The 25,424-nt window shown below is 39.5% G+C and overlaps 1 protein-coding gene across 1 annotated transcript in view; it reads left to right on the forward strand.

Moving 5' to 3' along the window:
• ABCA13 (ATP binding cassette subfamily A member 13) overlaps positions 1-25,424 on the forward strand; it is a 160,443-nt gene that overhangs the window by 57,802 nt on the left and 77,217 nt on the right. Inside the window, 3 exon segments of the mRNA XM_069778573.1 lie at positions 2,980-3,162; positions 3,941-4,098; positions 10,076-10,166. Of these exon segments, the coding sequence (XP_069634674.1) occupies positions 2,980-3,162; positions 3,941-4,098; positions 10,076-10,166 (432 nt within the window).

Here is a 25,424-nt window from a genome sequence, read left to right on the forward strand (position 1 = left end):
GGTGCATTCTGCCCCTCCTCCTGGGCCACTCTACAGTCTCAGGAGTTCCTGTTAGCCCTTGGCCTTTGTGTGATGACTTGGGCAGTTAAGCATCCCTTGACCATACCAGGAATTCTTGCATGGCTAAGGTGGGGAGCGGCACTGATCATGCCAAGAACTCCTGTTGCCTGGCTGAGGTGGGGAATAAGAGTGGGAATAACTAGTCATCTAACATCAGTCCCCTGACAGTCTTGGAACACCCGTTACCTGGATCATAGCTCGAGTGGAACGGTACCAGTGTTACTGGAATTTCAGTAATTTGCTGATGATTAAAGCCAATCATCTTGCGAACCTATAAACAGCAGTCCTAAGTGAGGCCCTTTGAGCTCTCCTGGACCACAGCTGGCTGTGACCAGCATCTCCCTCTGAGTGGGATGCCTCTCAGAACTTGCGAACTCTGAAGTTCGCGAAGTTCGGAGGACTGTTGCCGAAAGCTGAGGATGGGACCTGGGCTGAAATCTTTCACTCCCTGAGGCTCAACCCTTGCCTGTTGAGAAATGCTGAGACATTTGAAGTGAATATTTCACTGAACTCGAGGGGAGTTTTTTAACAGGTATACCTTTGTTTATATACGTACCTTTTGTGTCTGTGTGCCTGCATGTGTAAATTGACCTAGGTATCAGACAGTAAGTATGGTATCATCCTGGTTTTAGCTGGGGTAGAGTTAATTTTCTTCCTAGTAGCTGGTGTATAGTGCTATGTTTTGAGTTAGGTATGAGAAGAATGTTGGTAACACTGATGTGTTCCGTTGTTGCTAAGTAATGTTTAGACTAAAAGTCAAGGATTTTCAGCTTCTCATGCCCAGCCAGCAAGAAGCTTGGAGGGGCACAAGGAGCTGGGAGGGGAAACAGTCGGGGCAGCTGACCCAAATGGGCCAACAGGGTATTCCATACCATGAGACATCATGTCTAGTATATATACTGGGGGGAGTGGGGCTGGGGGGGCGGAATCACTGCTCAGGGACTAACTGGGCGTCGATCGGTGGGTGGTGAGCAATTGCATTGTGCATCACTTGTATATTCCAATCCTATTACTGTTGTTGTTGTTGTCATTTTATTATTGTTATTATTGTCATTATTAGCTTCTTCTTTTCTGTTCTATTAAACCGTTCTTATCTCAATCCACGAGTTTTACCTTTTTTCTCTGATTCCCTCCCCCATCCTGCTGGGTGGGAGGAAGTGAGCGAGCAGCTGCGTGGTTCTTAGTCACTGGCTGGGGTTAAACCACGACAGGTATAAATACTGCTGTTTTGAATCTATAATTAAGTCACTGTTGTGATTGTAGTAAATTCTACTGAATCACTTTGTAACTGTTAAATTAGTCAATGATTAAGTGCTGCTAAATCTTGTGATCCACCTTAAACTGTGAATGAACCTTAGACTGCTGCTACACACATGTAATCCCTTAAAACATAAACTGTTGACCAAGCCTGGGACTAGGAGTGGATCCAGGTGCACCTAAGCTCCATCAGGAGTTTAGAAAGCAAGGGGGTCTTCTCTGAACCTTGTGACTCAATGGGAGGGTCTCCCTTACCCTTTTGCATGTTTGGTCTCTTTATAAATCATTGTAGTTTAATTCTAACTTGGTTTTCCTTTGTACGCTTCATCCACGTATTAAGTAATAGAGTGTACCTTGCCATCAAACTTTGTGAAGTCGCGCTTTTATAAACTCCTATGAAGTCACTTTTGCTAATGCCCTTGATGATGATTCTTTAAGCAGCCCAAACCACTCATTCACGACAGTGGGACACTGCATTCTCTCTAGAAACAACAGAAGCAACTCTCTAGAACAACAAAGACAAACAAAACCTAGTGTTTGGTTAATTTATGCAAAATAATTTCCTGTATTTTATTGTACTTAGACTGCTGAATTGTAATTTCAGCAGCAGTCTGTCATACTAATGGCACATAAGAATACTCAGGACTCTGCAGGCCTTGCTACTAAGAAAAATTTAATTTTTTTTAAAGGCAATGAGTGCTTTAAAATACTTCAGAGAAATTAGGAAAGCAACAAAACAATGAAACAAAATTTGCTTTTTATTAAGCAAAAAAAAGATGTCTTCTAAAGACATTAAGAATAATTTTCCTGGACATATATCTATACAACAATTATAGAAACCTGTTTTCTTAAAAATGAGAAATTTTCTCAGGGTAAATGGCATGGTTTGCAGACTGCATATTCACTCAAATGATTCAGGAGATTAGCGTAGGACTGTTGAGCCTTTCATGTCTTGCTTTGCCAGGCTGATAGCAACTGAAAGCTTGGTCAATGAGTGGATGTTCAATGTGATGAAAAATAAATTGATGGTCTTTCAGTGCTGCCTTTATTGAGCATGTTTCCACATGCTACTCAGATGCAAGATCATCAGAGGGCGAGGGCTGAATAGGAAATGTCTGTAAGGTGTCTCCCACTCTTTAACACAGGAATTAGATTAGGTGGGATTAGGTAGTATTATTCTACCTAGAGATCGCTGATCTGTTTCCTTCACAGAAACATGTCTTCCAAAGAAAAAAAAAAGGGGGGGGGGGGGGGAGGCAGGAAGCAGCAGTTTTACCTTATTTACTTCAAATGATTACATGTTTCCTAAAAAACTCAGGCAATTTTTAAGTTTCTTTTATGTAGTTGCAAAAACTGAAGCACTGTTTGAGTTATGAAACCAAACATCTTTACCACGGTTTAAGAAGCTATAATCTAAAGTTTGCTGAAATTGTTGGAGAAACTGGTATTTATTTTATTGGACTTAATTTCAAAATTTTCGGTTCTTATCCTGCACAATACTTATCCAGAATTTGCATTTCAGGTGGTGATGAGTGTTTATACATTGTAGGTAAAGAGATAATTTTTTTCTATTTGTTTTTGTGACCAAATTGTATAATCAGTCAGAGGTAGTGGTTTTTTCACTTTCCGTTTACAGTGACTTTTCAGTAGTTCTGCTCTGAGTGGACATGATGTAACATTAGTACAAACCTGTTGGAGCCCTTTCTGGGTGCATGAAAAGGAGGCTGTCAATTGCCATCTCCTTTATTGGAAACTCAAAGACAGTTGTTCTAGATGAGCCCACCAGTGGAGTAGATCCACGTTCTTGCCGTAGCATCTGGGAGGTTCTTCTGAAGTACAAAGCTGGTATGAAGCTTATACTCATAATTTGCTGCTTATTTTCCTTTCTGGAATTCTGTTTCAATAAATTTAAACAGGATAGTCAGAATATTAGTATTGCTATTCATTAACTAAATGCATTAATTTCAGAACTAACATTTAATTGAACTTGGGAAACTTTAATGCAGACAAGTGAGATTACAAGAATTATCTGCTACCTCATAGAAAGATGCCTAATCTAACAGAAGATTAAGCTTAGTTCTGAGTCCTGTCCTGAAGCTTCTCCTCTCTTACCTTTTGTTTTTTTTGTTAGCTTCTCAAATTTATTTTCTGGTTTTCACTTCCCATTTTGCACATATCTGTATATAGGTGCCTATATTTCTAATGAAAATAGACTTGTCAGTCTGCTACCTACATTTTTTTACGTGCCATAAGGTTAAAAACTGATTGTGGGAGGCAAACTCTTCAGCAAGTGGGCATTCAATGAGCTGTAGTAACTCACAGTGAATGATCCATTGAAACAGACACTGCTGTTATGTGGTTTTAAGGAGTCTCTTAAGCTCTTAAAACAGTCTGAAGTTGTAATGGCTTAATACTGCTTACTATGTATAATTCAAGGCAAAGCAAGTTTAGATCTGAGTCTAACTCGGACTGTAAATCCGAATGCAGCTTTTGTTTGTGTCTAGCAGTTACGTTTTGAAGGGACCTGAAACATGTTCCCTTAAGGTTAAAGGCCCTCATGAAAGCAAGATGTGTTTCTCTAGAAACCAGGTGTTGTAGACATGTACCAATCTTTCTGATGCAGGTTGCACGCTGATCTTTACCACTCACCATCTTGATGAGGCTGAGGTGCTCAGCGATCTCATTGCCCTCCTGCAGCATGGCCAGCTGAGATGCTGTGGTTCTCCCTCTTACCTGAGAGAAACATATGGCTAGGGATACAGTCTAACGCTCATGAAAACGGTATAATAAAAATGTACTGTACAGAACCTAACAGTGCCAGCCATGTAATAGCAGTGTATATTCTAAGGGAGCTGTTTGTCCTTGCCAGGAAGTAATATGTGATACAGATCATTAAAGAGCCAGCAAAACATGGTTTTATCAGCTTTCTTGGTTGTTTTGGGTGGTATTATTATTACTACTATTATTATTATTTAGAAGATCACAATGACATCTTTGAAAATGATGAATTTCAAAATTGCTGAGAATACTCTGACTTGCAAAGTTCTAAAGCTTAGGACTTAGAGATTTCACCACATGGTTTTGCTAAAGAGTATTTTATGTGTATACCTAGAGAGAGAGAGACATTCTGTAGATGCATATATGTATACATGAACATACATACACACTAATATATACACACACACACATATATGTGTGTATATATACCAAACAGACCAGAGAAAGAGACTCTATTACGTTTCTTCATCACTTATGAATATAGCTCTGTGTAAATAGCTGTATCAGTAGGAAGTTATTTTCCTTGGACAGGTTTTATCCCAACTATAACTTCTAAATATCAAGAGTCCCTAAACCACTACTGTTCAAGTTCTATATTATAGATTCTTTTGGAAATATAATTTTTTCCACCTCTTCCAGTGATGATAGAAGACTAATGTTAGTATTTTTTGGTGCACAAAACACATCTATTTTTATTTGATGGGACAATTCATTCAATATTACTTTCTGAATCTGATTTCTCCAGTGATTACCTGTAGTGTTAAAGACAGATGAGGTTGGACTGTTTTCTGACAGAAAATTTAATATATGTTGGAAAAAAAACCCCCACAAAAATAATGCAGTGGAGATTCCTGTAGAGTGATTTTTTTTTTTTTACATACAGCAATAAATACCTAGTATAGAAAAGGCATGTATCCCTTTTCCCTCTGTTCCCTGAAAGTGTATGAGATGCTATGATGTAGTACTGTGGTCAGCTGGAACACCAGAACCCCCAGGGAGGATGGTCATCTTTCCTGGTTTTATGAAGATGATATACTTTAAGGCCTGTTAGACATCACTTATGCATTGTACTTTTGCTGCATGAGCTATACATATGGGAATTAATGGGGTCAGATATTTGAAACTGCATCAGCAGTTCTAGGTTTGTTTTGCAAGTTTACCACTGTCCATCTTGTATATCTGTGGTAAAAATAGAAATAGAACCCCAATAATGCAAGTAAACCTAAAATGACAATTGTTCGTGAAATTTATTGAACTAATACGCCACCAGGTGAAGCTGCTATACCCTGAAGTGGTCTACCGGGAGACATCTTTAGGACTATATTGATTTGCTACGTAGGTTTTTAGGACCCTGCACAAGCATAAAGGATCTGGTTTTGCACATTTGTTTTTAAACTGCAGTCCCAGGAATGATCTACCAGCAAGTATGTGGTTTCCTTTGAAGTTAAGCTTTATAAAACTGAGTTATTTGTAAAGGGGGGGAAAAAAAAAAAAAAAAAAGCATCTCTTCAGTGTTTCTCTTATGAATGACCACAGTATATAAAGCTAGTGTGGCAAGCATTTGCTATGGCAAGGGGGGGGGGTGGTGAGGAGGACAAAAATAAATCATACAAGTTTAATAAACATTTTACATAATCCTATAAAGTAAATTACATTCCTGCTATACAATTCTACAAGGCAAGTTGAAAGCTTATTGAAAAATTGTTTTCTTTCAAATTATATAGGGTGATTAACATGCTATAAGAAAGAATACTGTTCACTGCCAAACTTTATAGATTCTGAGCTAATGTATATATTGAGAACCTTTTTTGATTATGTCCCTGTGTGATATTATAGGACTTTCCAGAACTGGCATCTGTAAAGTAAATATGAAATTGTCATGGAATATGAGGAAGCTTCCTTAGTGTGCTGCATCTGTTTTTCAGTTGACAGCTTACTTTTGGTTGTTTTCTGCAGGGGAGGTTAAAAAAAAAAGCTTTAAAGGCGGTATTAGATATTGATGTATCATTCTTCAGCCTGAAGACTTAATGCATTAATTTGGGGTGATTTCTGTCATCTCTGCATCTCATCATTAGTCATTGTTACAACCTCAATTCTTTATTTTCTTATCAAAAGCCTCTTTGCATTGGCAACTAAATGGATAGCACGTAATAGTGGTAGTCTATTCAAACAATTCAATCTGGAAACAAAGAATTCTGACTTTAAAGGAAGAAACGTGTTATAATTTTTATTTTATCCTTTCTTTTTGTTTTCTCATACACTCGCCATTATTCTTTTTCAGTCTGAGGGACAGTCGCACTCTCTAAAAATCTTACTCTTCAAGGGAAACCAGGCTTCCATTCATACTTCAAAGGAATCTTGAAGTTCTAAAAAAAACCAGTTCCTGACACTTTCAAATATCACTATACATTATATTTGCTTCATTTTAGTTTGTAAATATCTTTTCCAAGTGTTTGTATTTGTGTACTTTGTAATGCTTGTAATCCAAAGAGTGTTAGCAGAACCAAAAGGAGGGTAGAAGGGTGGTCATTAAATTAAGTGTATACTGAGAGCTCCTTGGAGGATGATGTTTCACTTTCTGGCAACTGGAGGTTTCAAAGCATATTGCTTTCTTGCTTTGCTTTGAGGAGAGAAGAAAACCATTGAAACATCTTTGCCAAATAGATGTGTTGAAATACCTGTTAATGGAGCACAACTTTAAATTCTTTTTCTTAAAATGACTGGAGAGTTTGCCCCAAAACTTTCCAGGGAAAGCTATATGCCTCCTTGAAATATTTGAGCCTTAAACCACTATGTAGCTTCGAAGGAGATTTGGTTTGGTTGAGAGTGCTCTAACAACATCTAGTAATGGGACAATCTGGCCAGACCTTTTTCCTAGAGGGAGGAAGCACTTCCTATACCTACTGACAATCTGGTGGTTTGAAAGAGGCAGCCAGGGCAGTGGCTGCTGCTTGCAAGTAGAGCAGTCGTTCTCAACAGCCATGTAGCCATGACTACCTGCTCTCTCCATTGCCAAGAGCAGCTGAGGTGGTCCTTCAGTGCCTGCTGTGGAGCAAGCTCACAAGGGTGAGTGCTGGAAGTGAGTCATGCTACTCCTTACCTATTTTAAGTACTTTCCTCAGAAGCATACTGAGTGAATTCTTCCTGTGGCTTTGAGCTGTGCCAATTGTCTGTCTCCCTCTGGGTGTGTATCTAAGTTGGACAGTCCAAAGTGTTCCTGTTTAGCAGATCACCATTGGCCTGGTTGCAAAAGTTCCTCAGTCAACAGTCATCCACAGTGAACGGTTCTAAGATTGCTTCTGCATCGTTCTCCTTAGTGAAACTTGCCTGTAGCTACAGAAAGCTATACTGAGCAAGGACTGCCTGCAAGAAAATATAAAACCAATGTCAATAGAAAATGCAGTAGGGCCCAGAAATGTTGCTAAAATACCAGTCAGTGGGTTTAGATGATAAAGGACTGTCTATAGGTGTTGGTTGGTTTATTTTTTTTCCCCTCTTCGCTTTCTCTTCTTCCAGCCGCTTTGATTTTCTGCACTTTTTCCTTTCAGGTGAAGATGTGTTTTAGGAATGATAACTAAGGTGTGACAGGGTCCCCATGCTCTGCAGTGAAGTGTCAAGGATACTGTGCCACTGTATCAATGAACTAAGCTTGTTTTTTGATGCTGTCCCAAAGAAGGAATTGGGAAGAAGTCAGGGAGTAGCTGCCTAGTACAACTTAGAGGGGGTGCAGGAAATGTCTGTTTCCTCAGATTCCCCTACAGACAGCAGTCTGGACAAGTCCTTGGTCAGATATGGACTTGCTAGCCAAAGCAGAAATTAAGCAGGAATTGTTAAGGCAGGTAGGGAAAGAGATGCTCTGCTAAGTCTAGAAGACACCTTCTCTTGTTGAATTTATCCAGTCTTTTATGTATGGCAAGAACATGTTGTCTCTCTGTTATGGTGTCTAATCCTGACTTTTCCAGATCTGTGTGTTTTGGAGGATACTTACTCTGCTAATAACACTGTTAGGCTAATACTACTTCTGTCTACAATATCCTGTGCAACATTAGGTAAATTGTCATTTCTTTTGTACAGTATGGTCCCTAATGATTCCCATTCTTAATGGGATGTTTGACAGCTGCCTGGATACTATGGGGAAGACTGGGCAATGCAGGTGGTCTTCTGCCTTTATAGCTTGTCCTGTGGAGAATAGCTGTGTTGGTGAAGCTACAGTAGACACAGTATGTAATAGAAAAGTGTTTCAGGGTTTTGTTTCTTTTTTAAGGTATAGGTGCACCCTCTCTTCAAGTGACACAGTGTGATTAAAGAAGAAAATGTCTGTCTGCAACCCCAGCAGGAATTCTGACACTGAACTGAGTACATGCAGGGAACATTTTGTAGTGTAGCCTTTGTCCTAGCCAGAGAGGAGCAGTTCTAGCTAACAAATGCAATCAATAACCACTGTTAAATGGCAATTATAGTGACTGAGGACAATATGGTTTATGTAACAGTCAGACCTTAGCAACTCAAGAAATATCTTTCCACAACTATAAAGTACTTCAGATTGACTGTTTTTTATTGTCTGTTGTATGAACTCCTTGGAAACAAGGAATTTTTTGTTATAGCTGATAATCAGGTTCTTTTGTGGGGAGAAATAAATGGTTTCTTAATGATTTCTGAAAGTCGCACTGTGGTTATAATCTAAGTCTTGCAGCTCAACCCAAACAGAGAAGAGAAAGCAAGAGAAGGCTTTCAGCAAGAGAAAGCAAATCTTGGTTGTACTTTTGCTGTTCAATTAGAGATGCTCATGTGAGCTGTATTTTCTCTTAATTTTTCTTTTCTTTCTTTTTTTCTGAAGCTGCTAGATCACTGTTTGAATTGCAGTTCAGGTTAAGATAAGATAATGTTAATTTTATTTTTCATTTGAGCTTACAAGAAGTGGGGTGAGTGTTAATAACCAACTCGCTATGAAATCTGTTCTGAATTTCTGCAAGGCTGAGGGACTGATAAATGTAATGCATCTCTATGAAATTCAAAGGACTTTATGTGGACAGAACTGTGAAACGGGATTAAGTGACAAGTAGTAGGTTGAACACAAATCTATTTGGCAAAGTGTATATAGATAGATCTCATGACTCTAAAATTGGTGAATTCTGCTGGGTTTTTTAAATGTTGTCTTTAATTCTCTTCTGATGTGTGTGTGTCCCTGCTTAGGAAGATTCAACCCTTACAATTTTACTCTAGTGCAGGTTTTTAGCTTGTTACTTTTATAAAAAAATAATTTCGGTTTTTCCCATGGTGATTTTAGGTAACAGGATCCTATCATCTTCTCCCAATTTGGGGTATGCATGCTAATGGTTTTGCTGCAAAACACGCATTGTTTCCAGTCCTCTCCATAGTACTAGTTAGACAGGACTTTGTTAATGTTGACTGTGCCCAATGATTGCATTGTCCGTTAAATGTCTTTCAGTAGCGTTATTGCCCACATTCTTGCATAAATCTATGGACACTTCCCAGAGCTCTGTGGATTCTTGATTCTGTAAGATTTTGTACATTAGATTTAGTTGTACTGGTACAACTAGAACTGCTTGGTAGCCGTTCCTGTTGTGCCCACAGATTTCTAGCTAGAGTATCAGAAGAGACTTGAAGCTGTCAATATGCCCTTGATAAAAACTGCAGTAACTGAGTTCCAACATATACCACAGCTTAGGAGCATAAAATGTCAATCAAGGGCAGCCAGTCTATTGAAAAATCTTTGCAGATAGCGGTGTGTATAGTCCAACAATGCTTTGCGTAGGTACTTTTGCATCTACTGGCATTTTTTCTTTTCCCATTATCTTCAGGATTCCTCCACTGGAGAGCTTCACTAATCTTATAGTCATATCCCAGTAGGGTGGCTACTAATATCTGACAAGCTGGATGGTTTGTGGTATTTTTTATATATATATAAAGTAGTTTTTAGAAAATGGATTCTAAATTCTTTTTTCCTATTTCATGAAAGGTATTTCTGAAGCTACTGCAGGACTCAGAGAAGATGCCCTGTGTTCCACAGGCAGCACACCTGGACCATACAAATACTGCTGAATCAGTCTGTAAGTAGAAAATCAGGTATCTTCTTAAGCAGCCAGATTTATAAAGATCACAAACGCAAAGATAAACATGCACAAAGTTTCCAAAGTTGAGGAATGCACAAGCAAATGCACAAAAAACACTGCCTGCTACCGTCTGGTAATTCTTTTTGTGTGTGTGTGACATGATCTGCCGTGATAGTAGGTTTTTATATGTCTGCTGTGGTTCTTCTCTGTATCACTTCACAGTTGTCTTCTCACCCTTCTACTATGTGTACACATGCACACAAGCATTTTCTCACTGCATCAGCATTAACGTACTGCTTCCTACCAGTCCCTGGCAACTAACTACCCTGTTTGACTCATACTGACAATGGATAAATATTGCTGAGATATACCACAGGTATAAAATCTGTAAGCTATTAGAAAGGTGTATTCATCTCCTTCCATGTGCAAATAAATAAAATAAAAGCTGTTGCCCCCCACAGCAGAAGATAATTTGTCCTCTCAAGTGACATGTTATTTCAGGTTCCCCTACATGTTTGTTTGTTTTAAAACAAGTTCCTTCATGCTTTCTATTTTTCTGCCCTGCAAGTCTGGGAGGAGGTCCTCGTTAACATTTCTGAAACCTTAGGAAGCTCTGTTCTCCTTAAAAACTGTTCTTGGAAGTCACTAATATGACACCTTGCAAAATGCAACACTTAAGGTCTCTAACAACAGTGCCCACCAAGCTCATCAATATTTTCTCATTCTTCCTGGGATTCTCATGCTTCTATACTTACCATGCTTCTTTCTATTTGATGATTTATATCTAGATTATAGCCTTTTTTGGTTAGATGTCAAACATTTTGTTCTGCATGCAGTCCTTTTTGTTTTGTTTCTGTAGAACACAGGCACAGAGAAGTCCTGATCTGTGGTTGAGGACCTTCATTGTAACAGTAATGGAAATAATAATTTTGAACTAAGCTTGTGTTATTTAAGATAAATTCATTTGGATCTGCCAGTAATGAGTAATCAGTGCCAAGAATTGTGGCCTAAGATGAGACCTTCTCTCACAGTGAAAACTTGAGTGGTTGACTTTTTCCTGAGGGTCTTTTTGCTGAACTATTTCAGTCCCTGTTGAACCACTGAAGATGTAACTATATAGCAAAACCCCTCAGTAAGCAAATAAAATGTCCACTCCTGTGACTGGTGAGAACAAGATTTCCGTTCAAAATACAGCTTTGAATATCCCTTTATTTATAACAATCAGTTGCGTATTTCTTCAGGGCTCAGCTAGGATATCCAAACCAATTTCAAATCAAAACAGTCTGTCTTCTCTACATTGCATTTTCATTAAAGAGTAAGATTTACAGTTCCTACAGTAAGGAAAACAGAGTATACTGTCCCTAACAGCTTGATATCTTTTACCATCTGCATTTCAAAACACATAACTTAGTATTTGTTCAAGTTATTACATTAATAAAGGATCTACTAATCAGAGATGCTGTATTTTTCAGTTTGATAAATTATAGCAAGAAAATGTGATGATAATGCTATTTCTTTAGGGGTGAGAGTACTGGAAAGTTGTCATTCATTGCAGATGACTGTCATTCATCATTAAGGACAGTTGTGAAGTGTAGGCATAAGGGATCTGGGAAATGGTCATCAAAGGTATCCATCATTGTCAAAGCTAACCAGAATACTCCATGGGCAATAGCTTGACCTGTATAATTTTGTCTTTGAAAGCGGATTCAAAGGCAGTCAAACTTTCTGTTGTCAAAGTAGTCAAATGAATTTTCAAAACCCCCTTGAGCAAACAGATGGGTTATTGAGAAGGTCACAGAATGGTCCTATTTGATTTCTAAAAGAATTTGGACTAGAGACCTGCTTTGACAAAGCATGGATCTGAGCACAAGCAGGGTATTGGCTATCCTTTATTGGTACTGAGCTCTTGAGGTGTCAGGATTATGTAGAAACCAAAATGTTGTCTCTTGTCTCCCAGACCAGGAGATGTAGTGGAGCGGTGTGTATGTCCCTTCTTAAATGAAACTTCAAAAAGATAGTACATGATTTAGGCTGATGATCGATGCCAAAAACAGGCAAGAGACATCGCTTCAGCAAAATATGACAGTATCTCACTGAAGTTGGAGCTTTGATAATTTCTCATTATGTCTTATAGTGTCTTATTGTACTGGGTCTGGCTGGGATGGAGTTAACTTTCTCCATAGCAGCCCTTAGGCTGCTGTGTTTTGGATTTGTGACTAAAGAAGTGTTGATAACACACCACTGCTTTGGCTGTTGCTGAGCAGTACTTGCAAAGGCAAGGCTTTCTCTCTTTCCCATTCTGCCCCCACTCCCTGCAGTGAGTAGGCCGAGGGTGAGCAAGAAGATGGGAGGGGACATGACCTAGACAGCTGGGCCAAATTGACCAGAGAGTTATTCAATGCCATATAGTGTCTTGCTCAGCAATAAAAACTGAGGGGAGGGTTTTTTAGAGGAGATGGTCATTGCCACCAGACTGGCTGAGCATCAGTCTACTTGTGGGATGTGGTGAGCGATTGCCTTTGCATTGCATGGTTTTTTGTTGTATTTTTTCTTTTTTTCCTTCACTTCTTGAACTGTCTTTATCTTGACACACAAGTTTTCTTGCTTTCTCTCTTCCTATTCTCTCTTCCATCCTGCTGGAGGAGGAGGGGAGTGTGAGCAAGTAGCTGTGTGGTGCTTAGCTGCTGGCAAGGGTCAACACACCATGTCCTGGTTTTGGCTGGGATAGAGTTAATTTTCTTTCTAATAGCTGGTATAGTGTTATGTTTTGGATTTAGTATGAGAAGAATGTTGATAACACACTGATGTTTTCAGTTGTTGCTAAGTGGTGTTTATTCTAAGTCAAGGATTTTTCAGTTTCTCATGCCCAAACAGCAAGAAGGCTGGAGGGGCACAAGAAGTTAGGAGGGGACACAGCCAGGGCAGCTGACCCAAACTAGCCAAAGGGATGTTCCATACCACGTGATGTCATGTCCAGTCTATAAACTGGGGGGAGTTGGCCTGGGGGGGGGATTGCTGCTCAGGAACTAACTGGGCATCTGTCGGTGAGTGGTGAGCAATTGCATTGTGCATCGCTTGTTCTGTATATTCCAATTCTTTTATTATTGTTGTTGTATTGTTTATTACTATTACTATTATTTTCCTTTCTCTTTCATGACCACAAGTTTTACTCTCTCCCATCCCACTGGGTTCGGGGAGAAGTGAGTCAGTGGCTGTGTGGTGCTTATTTGCTGGCTGGGGATAAACCACAACACACCACAATAAAGTAAAATGAACTCAGAATTATTTGACCATTTCTAAATGCAAATATTAGAGGTAAGTAGCAGTCCATGAATTCAATTAATTGCAACAATTTTAATACTGGTAACTTTAAAGATACAAAGCACACTGAGTAATCTCTAGTGGTTTAAGTTTCATTTGTGGAAGATTTACTCATAATTTTTCATTTTATTCCGATGAAAAAAAATTGGAATAAAACTCACCTTTTGGTGAGAACAGTTAACGTTTTCTTTTAAAGTCAGGCAATGCCTATGTGTGCAGGCATAATACATGCATATATTACGGATGTGCATAATTAATTTCTACACAGCTGGACCACATGGGTAATGGTTATTTTTTTGTAGATGTATACAGAGCATGCAGAAAAAAGGTTAGACTAAGCTTGTAATGACTGCATGACAAGATCATTGGAGCCAAATAGCCTTGAGATAATGGTGAAACCAACTCTGTGGAGTCCAATAAAATGATCATAAACTACAGCAGGCAGTATATGTACACAAATAATCAGGAGAGCTAAGAGCAAGTCTAAGGGGTTACTGGCTAACCATGGGTAAATAACAATATTCTGAGCATATGCAAAAGTAGGCAATAGGCTAAAGAGTGGTCTCACTAGATTGTTAAGGGACCAATACTGCAGAATTAAGATATTCAGATACCTTGCTGAAGAGCCAAATTAATTAATTTTGTAGCATTCTATGTCTTAGAAATGTTTGGGAGACACCAACTTTGGATGTAATCTCTTCTGGCAGTAAAATACAGTTGGAACCTGAGATATAGTCAGACTAAACTGTAGAAAATTCAAAATAGATAAAATTACACTTTTCACACAGTGATACATAACATTTGAAATTCATTGCCATAAAACGTTGTGGAGACTAAGACTGTGATAATATGTTTAAAAAACCCAAAGAGTGGTTATTAGTGTGTGTGTATATATATATAGTATGAATAGCTATAGTAATGTCGTGGTTTAACCCCAGCCAGCAACTAAGCACCACGCAGCCGCTCACTCACTCCCCCCCCCCATCCAGTGGGATGGGGGAGAAAATCGGGAAAAGAAGTAAAACTCGTGGGTTGAGATAAGAACGGTTTAATAGAACAGAAAAGAAGAAACTAATAATGATAACAGTAATAAAATGACAACAGTAGTAATAAAAGGATTGGAATGTACAAATGATGTGCAGTGCAATTGCTCACCACCTGCCAACCAACACCCAGCTAGCCTGAGCGGCAATTCCCCACCCCCACTTCGCAGTTCCTATGCTAAATCGGAAGTCCCATGGTATGGAATACCCTGTTGGCCAGTTTGGGTCAGGTGCTCTGGCTGTGTCCTGTGCCAGCTTCTTGTGCCCCTCCAGCTTTCTCGCTGGCTGGGCATGAGAAGAGGAAAAATCCTTGACTGTAGTCTAAACATTACTTGGCAACAACTGAAAACATCAGTGTTATCAACATTCTTCGCATACTGAACTCAAAACATAGCACTGTACCAGCTACTAGGAAGACAGTTAACTCTATCCCAGCTGAAACCAGGACAAGTAACAAGTGCTATTAAAGCTTATATGTCTTTGAACTTCTTGGATAAGTTAGCCACTGGAAGTGTTGGAGTGGAAGCAGGTTGATGCATAACTAATTTTTATGGTTGCTTAAACCTTTCTCTGGAGCAGCTGGTGTTAGCCATTTTGAACGATATTGGGCAAAATGTTACATTGCTCCTATTAGGATTTAAGAGATCAGCAATATACAATACTTATAAAGCACATCTGAAGGCTAATTTAATTAAGACATTGTAGCTGACAAAAAGTCATCAATAGCAAAACATCAAACTGAAGAGCTTTCAGTGACTTTTCACTGGGTTTCAGCTCTGCCTTTTGATTATTTTCATCAGTGATACCGAAGTAAATATAACCTTGCTTATGAAAAAAAAAAACAAACCAATGACTGCTGCAAGGGATTGGTAGAATGGTATTGAGTCAGACCAGTCCTGAAGAGTGAGTTAGATCACTTGAAAAGCTGAATCTATTCTAAATAAAGTGTGTTTTAATTAAGCCAATGCTGGGCAAATCTATGTAATGGGGAGTAATAGCCTGGAAAACAAAACCTTTGAAGGTTACCTACTAATCCTGGTGAAAAAGCATTTTAAGACAGTATGGCTAAGATGATTTATGTTTCAATTTAATGTGCAAAAGGACGTGAAAAGGTCATTTTTACTATCAGTACAAAATTGATGAGACTGATGCTACAATACTATGTACAACTTTTGTGCCAATGTTTTTAAGTTTGAATGTCTTTAAGGAAAATTTGGAAAGGGAACAGAGACGAGTTAATATTGGAGGTTGGAGATGAAGTCCTTATAAAGGCACCGTCAGGACTCAGTTAATGTAGTTTATCAAAAAGAAGATAGAGAAGTGGTTTGCTTAAGCCTAAATTTTTTTATGCGTGGAGAATGCTGTATATTAAGGTCTAGTTCTAACTTTTATAGGGGCAGAAGTAATAAACGGAATGAAGGAAGAAAAAAGAGAAACACATAGATGGAATCTAAAGCCAGGCACTTCTCCTAGAGGTTAATTAACAGTTGGAGATAGTCTGCGCAGGCAAGTATGTTCCCTGTCCTGGTACATTTGATACAAGCCTGTGGCCTTTACAGAAAATATGCTACAGTAAAAGGTGTTACTGATTTCTGCACATGGGTAACAGAGTGGAATTTTATGTCTGTTGATAGGTGATCAAGTGTTTTTTTTTCTATTCTTAGAGAGGGCTTTTAATCCACTACGACAGAGTTCCCTGTAATTACAAAATAAGGGTTTACGGAGTATTTGTTATAATACGCTTGAAGTTATGTCACAACATCAGTTTTTAAGTGGAAGTCCCTTCTTTCATTTCCCTGTAAAATTAAGAGGACCTAAAGAATGATTTCAGTGCTCGACCTTGCAAAATGTAACTTGATTTCCAAGTAGAAAACTGCAGACAACAAGTAGCCATGGCTGTGTTCAGAAGAAGTGGCTGCTGACACGAAGACTGATATTAAAATTTTCAAATTTTTGCCAACTACTGATAAGGAGAAGGTACAGCATACATTCCAGTTTTCTGGTAGTCTAATAGTATAGGTGATTGTGAGAGACTGAAAGAGTTAATGCCTCCAACACTGTGGTGGGGCAAGTTCTGCTTAAGGACTGACTCTGCATAACAAAGAACTCTGCCTAGCAAGGAAGCCCAGGTGAAGAGCAGCTGGTCAGCACCCATCAGCACCGGGAGGGGAGGGCTGGGGAGGTCAGGTTGTGCTGGAGGGTGCACAGCTCCCTGCTCTGATGTGCTGAGCAGGGCAGCTCACCCTGCAGGGAATGGGAAGCTACTCCCCAAATGACCCCCAAGCCCAAAGGCTCACAAACTGCTCATGACACCTAATTAGCCTAATGAGTTCCGAGTGCCCGCCCGAAGGAGGGGCAAGGATGATAAAAGGACACGAACTGAAGCCCCATATTGCGTGCAAGCCCTCTGGGAGCGGACCCCTCGGCTGATGGGACTGATGCTGGACCCAGGACCGGTGACATCTTTCTCTTTTTTTTCTGTCATCCCTCTCTGAGAAGGAGTCTGGAAAGCAAGGGGGTCTGCTCTGAATCTCCTGACCCAACGGGAGGGCTCGCCTTATTGTCTGCCCTAAACCGATCCCCAGGTAATTGAAGCCTGTAGTGTATGTTTGGTGATGTAGGGTTAGCCCATGTTACACAGTTTACTGATGTAGTTTCATGCCAATTTTTGTGGTGAGCATGCCAATTCTTGTTGTGAGCAAATAACAATTTGAGTTTTGTGAGTTAAAGGATCCCTGCTGTCGTTTCACCTTAATCCTGACCTGGGAATCATGGAACCTGAGTCACCATCCTGAGAAACTGGGATGTGACAATGACACTACCACTTAAATTCAGCACTAGACCCTAAAAAAGAAGTGTCAGAATAGCTGGTCTAAATACTTTGGATACATTACATTTTCCTTCAGCTTTTTAATTGTTGTTTTAATTAGTTTCTTGCAGGAAATCTTGTGATTCTAGCATATGTTGAAAACTTAATTTCGCCTCTTCCAATTATTTATCTTTATGGTCCTCAACCCTGAATCTTGCTTCCTTTTCCTTTTGCCACCCTTTCAGGATTCTGTGAAGCACAGAACGAGGATGGAGCATCTTTCAAATGTTACCTATCAGTAGTCACAAAAAGATACCTGATCTCAAAAATAAGATCATCTAACTTGTTTAACATAAATCAGTTTTCTCAGTAAGTGCCTAATTGTAATTCCTTCTACCTTTCCAGAAGTAAATGGTCAGGTTCTTCCACTTACCTCAAATGCGTTTCGCTCTTTTCACCCACTTTCTTCTCTCATCCAAACGTTTTCCCTACTAGTTGCTTTCCTTGTGGTTGCTGCCTGGTCATTTTCCACTTTACATCCACAGTATGGATATCTTGGTCTCTTTGTTAGACAGGCTCAGATGTCAGAGGGCTATTAGAAAAGAAATGGAAAGACGGCTATTTTCTAGTAAAGGGAGGTACTCTTACAATGCCAAGAAGCTGATCCACTTCCTGTTCTCCATCTCCTTGTCCTGATGTTCATCTCCTAAATGCTGGCAAATGAAAGCAGGCAAACCCCGCCTGCCTTCCTCACAGAAGTCTTTTCTTCCCTTTAGTTCTAGAGAAAAAAAACAGTCAGTAAAGCACCTGCCAAAAAGGGGGCTCAACTGAAAAAAAGACTAGTTTTCTGCAAGTGCTAGAGCACCAGAAAACAAAACAATAATCCCTTCTGAAATATCTATTTTGAAACTCATATTAATCACTCATGAATGTGTTCTGTTGATGGAACTGAGTTGGTTCCATAAAAGGTCACCCATGTGACTTAGTAGCTGCTTTCCTTCACTATGTATTTTGGTATTTTTGCTTGTTCTTAAAATGTATGAATCTGATTTAGACTGAAAAGTATACCTGAAGAAAAGTGTTGCAATATAGAGATAGACCCAGACTTCAGATTATGGTCTGAAGTTTACTGAGTATTTCCAGTTTCTAACGAATTGAAAATGAATAAAGTTGTTGCATCACTCCATCTTATGATGGAAGAGATGATGCCTTTTCTATCCTGCCTAGAAGAAAGAGAATTATCAGAGAGACTTTTTTTGAAGTTGTGGATCACCACAACTGATATGCATGTAACTTTTGATGGTGATGACAATATATAGAATTTTTTTATGTATCTCAAATGCCTTCTAAACAAAAAATGGTATTTGATATTAACATCTCTCAGCTCTTGTTGCCTGATGTGGATGTATATTCTCATATGTGGAAAATATTCTCATATTTTTAACCTGCTCTTTCCAACAACCTGCTGCCTTGCCTTTGTCATACTCTAGATTGTTTGTCATGTTAGTTGTTAGTAGTGCTTGTTTCAGAAATGGAATAGCTTGGAAGCTCATCAACTGTGCTCAGATATTTCTTCGAGCTGAAGGACAAAAGATACAGATAGGCTTTATTTATCCAATGGTAATTGTTAGAATGTGAATTTCCTTAATATTTTGAAAACCAAGTGATCAAATAATCTCCCCTGCGTAGCTCTTCTTTGATTTCTTCTTGACAGTGTATGTCTTCATACAGGCTGTTTTCCCTCAGACTTGCTAGTGCTCCCTTCTGCAACCCTTCCTTTGCACTCCAGGATTTCCTGTTGTTTTCTTTTACTTCCTGTATTTTGTTGAGGCTATTACAACAGCTGCAGACAGGGAAGAGGTACTGACAGCCTTTATGATCTTTCCCGGTATTTTAAAAATCCTGTCTTTTAATGAAATACTCAGGAGTCATGTTCTTCACCGTGCAGGACTGCTTATCTTCCATTTCATGTTGTAATGATTCCTAAGTAATTTTTACCAAAAACAATGGAAAAAAAAGAAAAGAATATAAAAGAAGTAGAACTCTTCCTCAGAGGATAAATGAAATCTGGCCAACAGTATTCTTGTGTTAAATTATTGCTTTTGAGAATGACCTGATCGCACTTTTTGGAGGTATTCTACTTTTTTCACATTTGCAACATCTTCAAAAATCTGTATTCAGTATATGGTTTATGTGATCATCTGTTATCTGAAAAGCAACCGAAAGTTAAACAGCAATGGGTTGCCTGGTGTAACACTAACGCGGCTTTTGCTACACCTGTAGTAATATTTTCTTCCTAGCTTAAACTGTGAAATCCTTTTTGGTTTATGCTCTTTCTGTTGCTCAGTAGTAGGAGTTTTCCAAAGATAGCATTTACTTCTCACATTCAAGAGGAACCAATTGTGTCTTTCTCTCATAACATGGGCCTATATGCTGGAGGAAATTTTGACTCTTAGATAATTAATGCAAAGTCACACATATGGTGTCAGAAAATATTTGTTGTTAATAGCTAGCTTTAAGGTTTTATATACTGTTATGGTTTAAGCCCAGCTGGCAACAACGTGCTACACGGCCGTTCACTCACTCCTCCCCCCCCAAGTGGGATGGGAAGGTGGAAATATAAAGAAATGCTCATGGGTCGAGATAAGGACTGGGAGGGATCACTCCTCAATTATGGTCACCGGCAAAAGACAGGCTCAACTTGGGGAAAAACCAAAATCAATTTAATTTACTACTGATCAAATCAAAACAAGGATAATGGGAAGTAAAACCGAACCTTGGAACACCTTCCCCCCCGCCCCTTCCCACCTCAACTCCGCTCCCGGTTCTCTCCACCTTCTCCAGCCAGCGGCGCAGGGGATGCGGGTTGGGGTCTGCCCGTCATACCTTGTCTCTGCCGCTCCTTCCTCCTTAGGGGGAGGAGGACTTCTCACTCTTCCCCTGCTCCCATGTGGGCTCCCTCCCACAGCAGACAGTTCTCCACAAACTTGTACAACGTGGGTCCTTCCCATGGGCTGCAGTTCTTCATGAACTGCTCCAGCATGGGTCCTTTCTGTGGGCTGCAGTCCTTCAGGAAGAGGCTGCTCCAGTACAGGCTTTCCCATGGAGTCACGGCCTTCTTTAGGGGCATCCACCTGCTCGGGCATGGGGTCTTCCACAGGCTGCAGGTGGGCATCTGCTCCCCTCCATGGGCCAGGGAACAGCCTGCCATCTCACCACAGGCTGCAGGGGCATCCCCTCCTCCAGCGCACCTCCTCCTTCTCCTCCTTCACTGATCTCGGTACCTGCAAAGGGGTTCCTCTCACTTTCCACTGCCCCTACTCACTGCATGTTCCCCTTCTTAAATCTACCGCTGTCACTGATGGGCTCGGCCTGGGCCAGAGGCAGGTCTGACTTGGAGCCGGGGAAGCTTCCAGCAGCTTCTCACAGGAGCCACCCCTGCGGCCCCTCCTCTGCTACCAAAGCCCTGCCATACAAACCCAATACATATACAAAGTAAATTCTGGTGTTTCCTTGCCCTGCTTTAGCTTACAGGTGGAATATATATATATTTCATAGAAATTTTTTTCCACATGTGCTTGTGTGTGGATCTATTTATACATTTTTATAGAAGAAGATAGTGTATGTGCATATACACACAAATGTTTCAAAACATAACTTGGCTTTGTTAATGCTGTTGTACCAGCAGATGCAAATATTTTAACTTCAATTATGTAAGTAATTTAACGTAAATGGTCAATTTTTTGAAGAAATGCTTATTAAGACTAAGTACACTTTTCATTTTGAAATGGAATATTGCTTAGGGAAGAGGCTTCGTGGAGTCTTCTTAACATCTTGCTTCATCTAATGAGTAAATACCATACATATGTAGAAGGTGCGGTACACATCTTAGTTGTGCTAGCAAGGCTGAATTTGAGGTTGATACTTCCATGTGAAACTAGATTTTCATGTGTCTAGTACCTTCTCAAAAGTATCTCCTTTGGTGCAATTGTTGTCTCTGCTCTGTCACCAAAACATTTCTTTTGTGTTACAAAAGCCCACAAAGACATTATCAATAGTCACACGTCTGTTTTCTCAACACTAGCAACACTGTATTATTCTTCTGTAGTAATACATTCTGTTTTCTGTATAATACAAATGTATTCTATCTCTCTACCAAGTCTGGGATACATAGATATAAAGGAAATCAGTTGGGATCTTTTTTTGGCAATTCTGACAGACTATGTCTCCTCTGCTTTTGTAATTTTAAAGAATACAGACAGAATGTGCCAATAGGCTTCCATTTTGTAGCCACCATTCTGTGTACCTGTTTTTGAACTGTTCCTCCTCTGGTATCCTCCTCCTTGTGGCAATTTATTGCAGGTGCACCCCTGTAGGGGAGACAGTACTACAATAAAACCATATCTATTTGGAAAATTATCTCCTGGAAGTTGAAATCAGCATATTTGTTAATATTGCAAGTTAATCATGCAGAAACTCAGAATCAGAGAATTAGGGGTCCCAAACTTATAGTAATTTTCTTTTTCAGGGCATGATAGGATTGCGTCCACCTGGCTGAATATTTGTCTTTTATTTGTTTCCAAAGAATATGCCCATCTCATCATGATGAAGGTGCCCTGGCCACAGTAGAGTTTGCCACACAAAGCTAAAAAATACTTGGTGCTTAGTTCCAACTTCTTCAGTATGGTTTAGGCTGGCAGCAACCGCAACTAAAATGTAGAGAAGAGATAAAAACGAAGGCAAAGCAGAAGAAAACATGGAAATAACAACAGAGATTGTATTAGGCACTACAAGTCATAGCTGTAGAAAGAAATGAAACCCTGTATTTATGAATTATGGGAACAGGGCATTCAGCAATATGTTCTCTTCTGTCAGGACCAGGCTAGTTTAGATGGCCATTCATCAAATCAGCTTGGCTGTTTTTGGTTCTCTTTGGGGTCTGTAGGTTAATGGATAAGAAGGCAGCACTATTGTTTCCCATTTCTTTATGCTTGTGTGCTATTTGTGTACTGCTGACTGGAGAAGGGAAGAAAACTGACTATTTTGTGCTAGAAAATTAATTCCATTCATTGAAAGTTATGATAGTGCTTTTATAACTGGAGTAGATGCTTGTACCACTCACTAAAAATGTTACATTCCAAAATAAATATATACTCAGTCGAGTTTCTGTTATGGCTGCATGCCTAACCATTTTCATACCAGTAAAAACAACAAGTGGTGTTTTGACATCAGCTAACACTTCAGCAGCAACTACGGTGGTGGTTTTTTTCTTAGCTGTTGTGGTGGCTATTATTGTTTATTGTACTAGAAGCAGTACCTAGGAAACCCAATCTAAAGTCAAGCCCTGTTTTCCAGACACCCTATGGACTAATAGTAAGGACAAAAATAACAGATTCTCACTACGTTTGACAGCTTGCAGTCTAGTTTTAAGGCTGAATGCAATGAGTAGGTAAAACACATAAATACGTTTGGGAAGGTAAGACTATAAATCAGGTCCATAAATTAAAAGCAGAGGTCTCAGTTCACTGACTTTCTAACTACCATATTTACTTGCTAAATGCCACTTGGACTCTCTGTTTCCCCAAATTTACCTTTAAGATAAAGAGTGGCTGTGATGCACATCTGTTCTAAAATTCTTATCTATTACTGCACATGAGGTGCTGTTGCATGGTGTGGCATTTATACTTTTAGAGAATTTTGTTATTTTGATATGAGTGATGAGAAAGCTTAATGGATTTTTGCAGTGGTATGAGACTGGGCATTCTTGCATTAAATAGAAGGTTAAAACAGTCACGAAATGCTATGTGTATTTCAGTATTAGTTACATGTGAACTCAAGAGGCTGGCTTACCTTCTTTATATCTTGTATAGACATTACAGATACCTAAATTGATACTTCATATGATAGAATTATAATGTCTGGTGTAAATAGTTGTGGATGTCTGTGAAGATGTAAAGGAAGGGAAAATTGGGATCTAATTTTTTAGGTTTTAACTAGTCTGTGTAATTGCTAAGAAATATTTGGCTTGCATTCGATGGTGCTCACCTATTTGTCTGTATAATACAGGTAATATAGCATTTTCTAACTTAGAAAAAATGTAAGCTCTTGAAATTAAAGGATGATATTTGTAATGCGGATGAAGCTATGATAAGTCTGGAAAGAATGAGTAAACACCTTGAGTTGGATTCCTTCTTACAGTAACAATCTCTGACTATTTTGCAGATCTTTGCAGCAGCATACTCTGATGCTGGACTGCTCTAGGAAGAGGTAAATTCAGATGGACTTGGCTCAAGTTCACCTAGTAAACTCTACAAAAGTTGAAGAAGTTGGGGCAGAAATCAATCTTTTTGGAGTGGCTATTTGCTGCAGAGATGTCTGCAGTGTTGAAGCTGTGATTCTACATTTTCATCGCCAACTGCTTAGCCCATGTCAGCAAAGGCAATATATCCATTTAATGAGCTGTTGAGAATCTAGACAATGTACTCCATTTAGTTCATTAGTTTGATAATTACAATGTATTCTCTTCAGTTGGGTTATCCAGTACCCAAAACTTAGTCCTGGTTTTAATTATTTCTGTTTGCTAGTTAGCCATCCCAAAGCTATCCCGTGGAAAGTAGGGTTAAGGTGCATCGGTGTGCAAGAGGAGTAGAGTATTTTAGATTAGTGCTTAAAGTGTTTGTATCAGTCATACTTCATGTGAAACTGTGATGGGAATTTCCTCATTTTAACTGTTCATCCTCTCCCAACAAAAAACCCCACACAGCTCATTTATTTGTTAACAAATGGACATCTGTTGTATGTTGCACTAGAGATTTTTCAGATTATGTCATAGTGCTTTGTGAAGAAGTAAAATAAAGGAACGGGAAGGAAGGGAGCAAAAACCTACTATACCTTTGTTTTGTTCTTTTCCTTTTCTCTGGTGGATACTAGCAATGTATTTTCTATTGTGTTCTGGTTTCAGCTGGGATAGAGTTAATTGTCTTCCTAGTAGCTGGTACAGTGCTATGTTTCTGAGTTCAGTAGAAGAATGTTGATAATACTGATGTGTTCGGTTGTTGCTAAGTAATGTTTAGTCTAAAGTCAAGGATTTTTCATCTTCTCATGCCCAGCCAGTGAGAAAGCTGGAGGGGCACAAGAAGTTGGCACAGGACACAGCCAGGGCAGCTGACCCAAATGGGCCAACGGGGTATTCCATACCATGTGATGTCATGCCCAGTATATAAACTGGGGGGAGTGGGGGTGGGGGGATCACTGCTCGGGCACTAACTGGGCTTCGATCGGCAGGTGGTGAGCAGTTGCGTTGTGCATCACTTGTATATTCCAATCCTTTTATTATTACTGCTGTCATTTTATTAGTATTATCATTATTAGTTTCTTCTTTTCTGTTCTATTAAACTGTTTTTATCTCAACCCGTGAATTTTACTTCTTTTTCTGACTCTCTCCCCCATCCCACTGGGTGGGTGGGGAAGTGAGTGAGCAGCTGCGTGGTGCTTAGTTGCTGGCTGGGGTTAAACCATGACACATTGCCATTTAATTATATGCCTTATGTGAGTCTGTACAATGCGTTTACCACCTGCAACAAACCTGAATGAAAATCCTGGATGCAAACAGTGATGTCCAGCATCAATTGCTGTTGCTTGGATGCATCTCTGCCACTGATTTGATAACTATGCAGCAAGAAACAGTAAAGAAAATTAGTTTCTGGATGAAGGCTTGTTGTCCTCTAACTCCTGCATGTTTTACATTTTTCCTTCTGCACAAAAGCACTTTACATCGCTGCGTCTTTTGTTTAGCGAGTGAAGGTCACGTGTATGTCCTCTTCAACCAGTTGAGCAAGGGTTCCTGCCTCCAAGATATTTGGGTACAATGGTGCCCTACCAGTTCTTCAGCCTCTTACACATTGCTGTGTATAGATCATAGCTGCTGTGTTTAGGCCTGACTTTAGAATTTATTTCTTCTAGATAGAGGGTAGGTAGTTTGAATGAAGTTTGCTCCATTCTTTTCCTAAGCGTCTTGCCTACAAATGAACTTTTCTTTATACCCATTTCTCTGGAAAATGCAAAAATAAAGAGCTTAAAGAG

Source organism: Haliaeetus albicilla, chromosome 3 (assembly GCF_947461875.1).
Source record: "Haliaeetus albicilla chromosome 3, bHalAlb1.1, whole genome shotgun sequence".
Lineage (NCBI taxonomy): Eukaryota > Metazoa > Chordata > Aves > Accipitriformes > Accipitridae > Haliaeetus > Haliaeetus albicilla.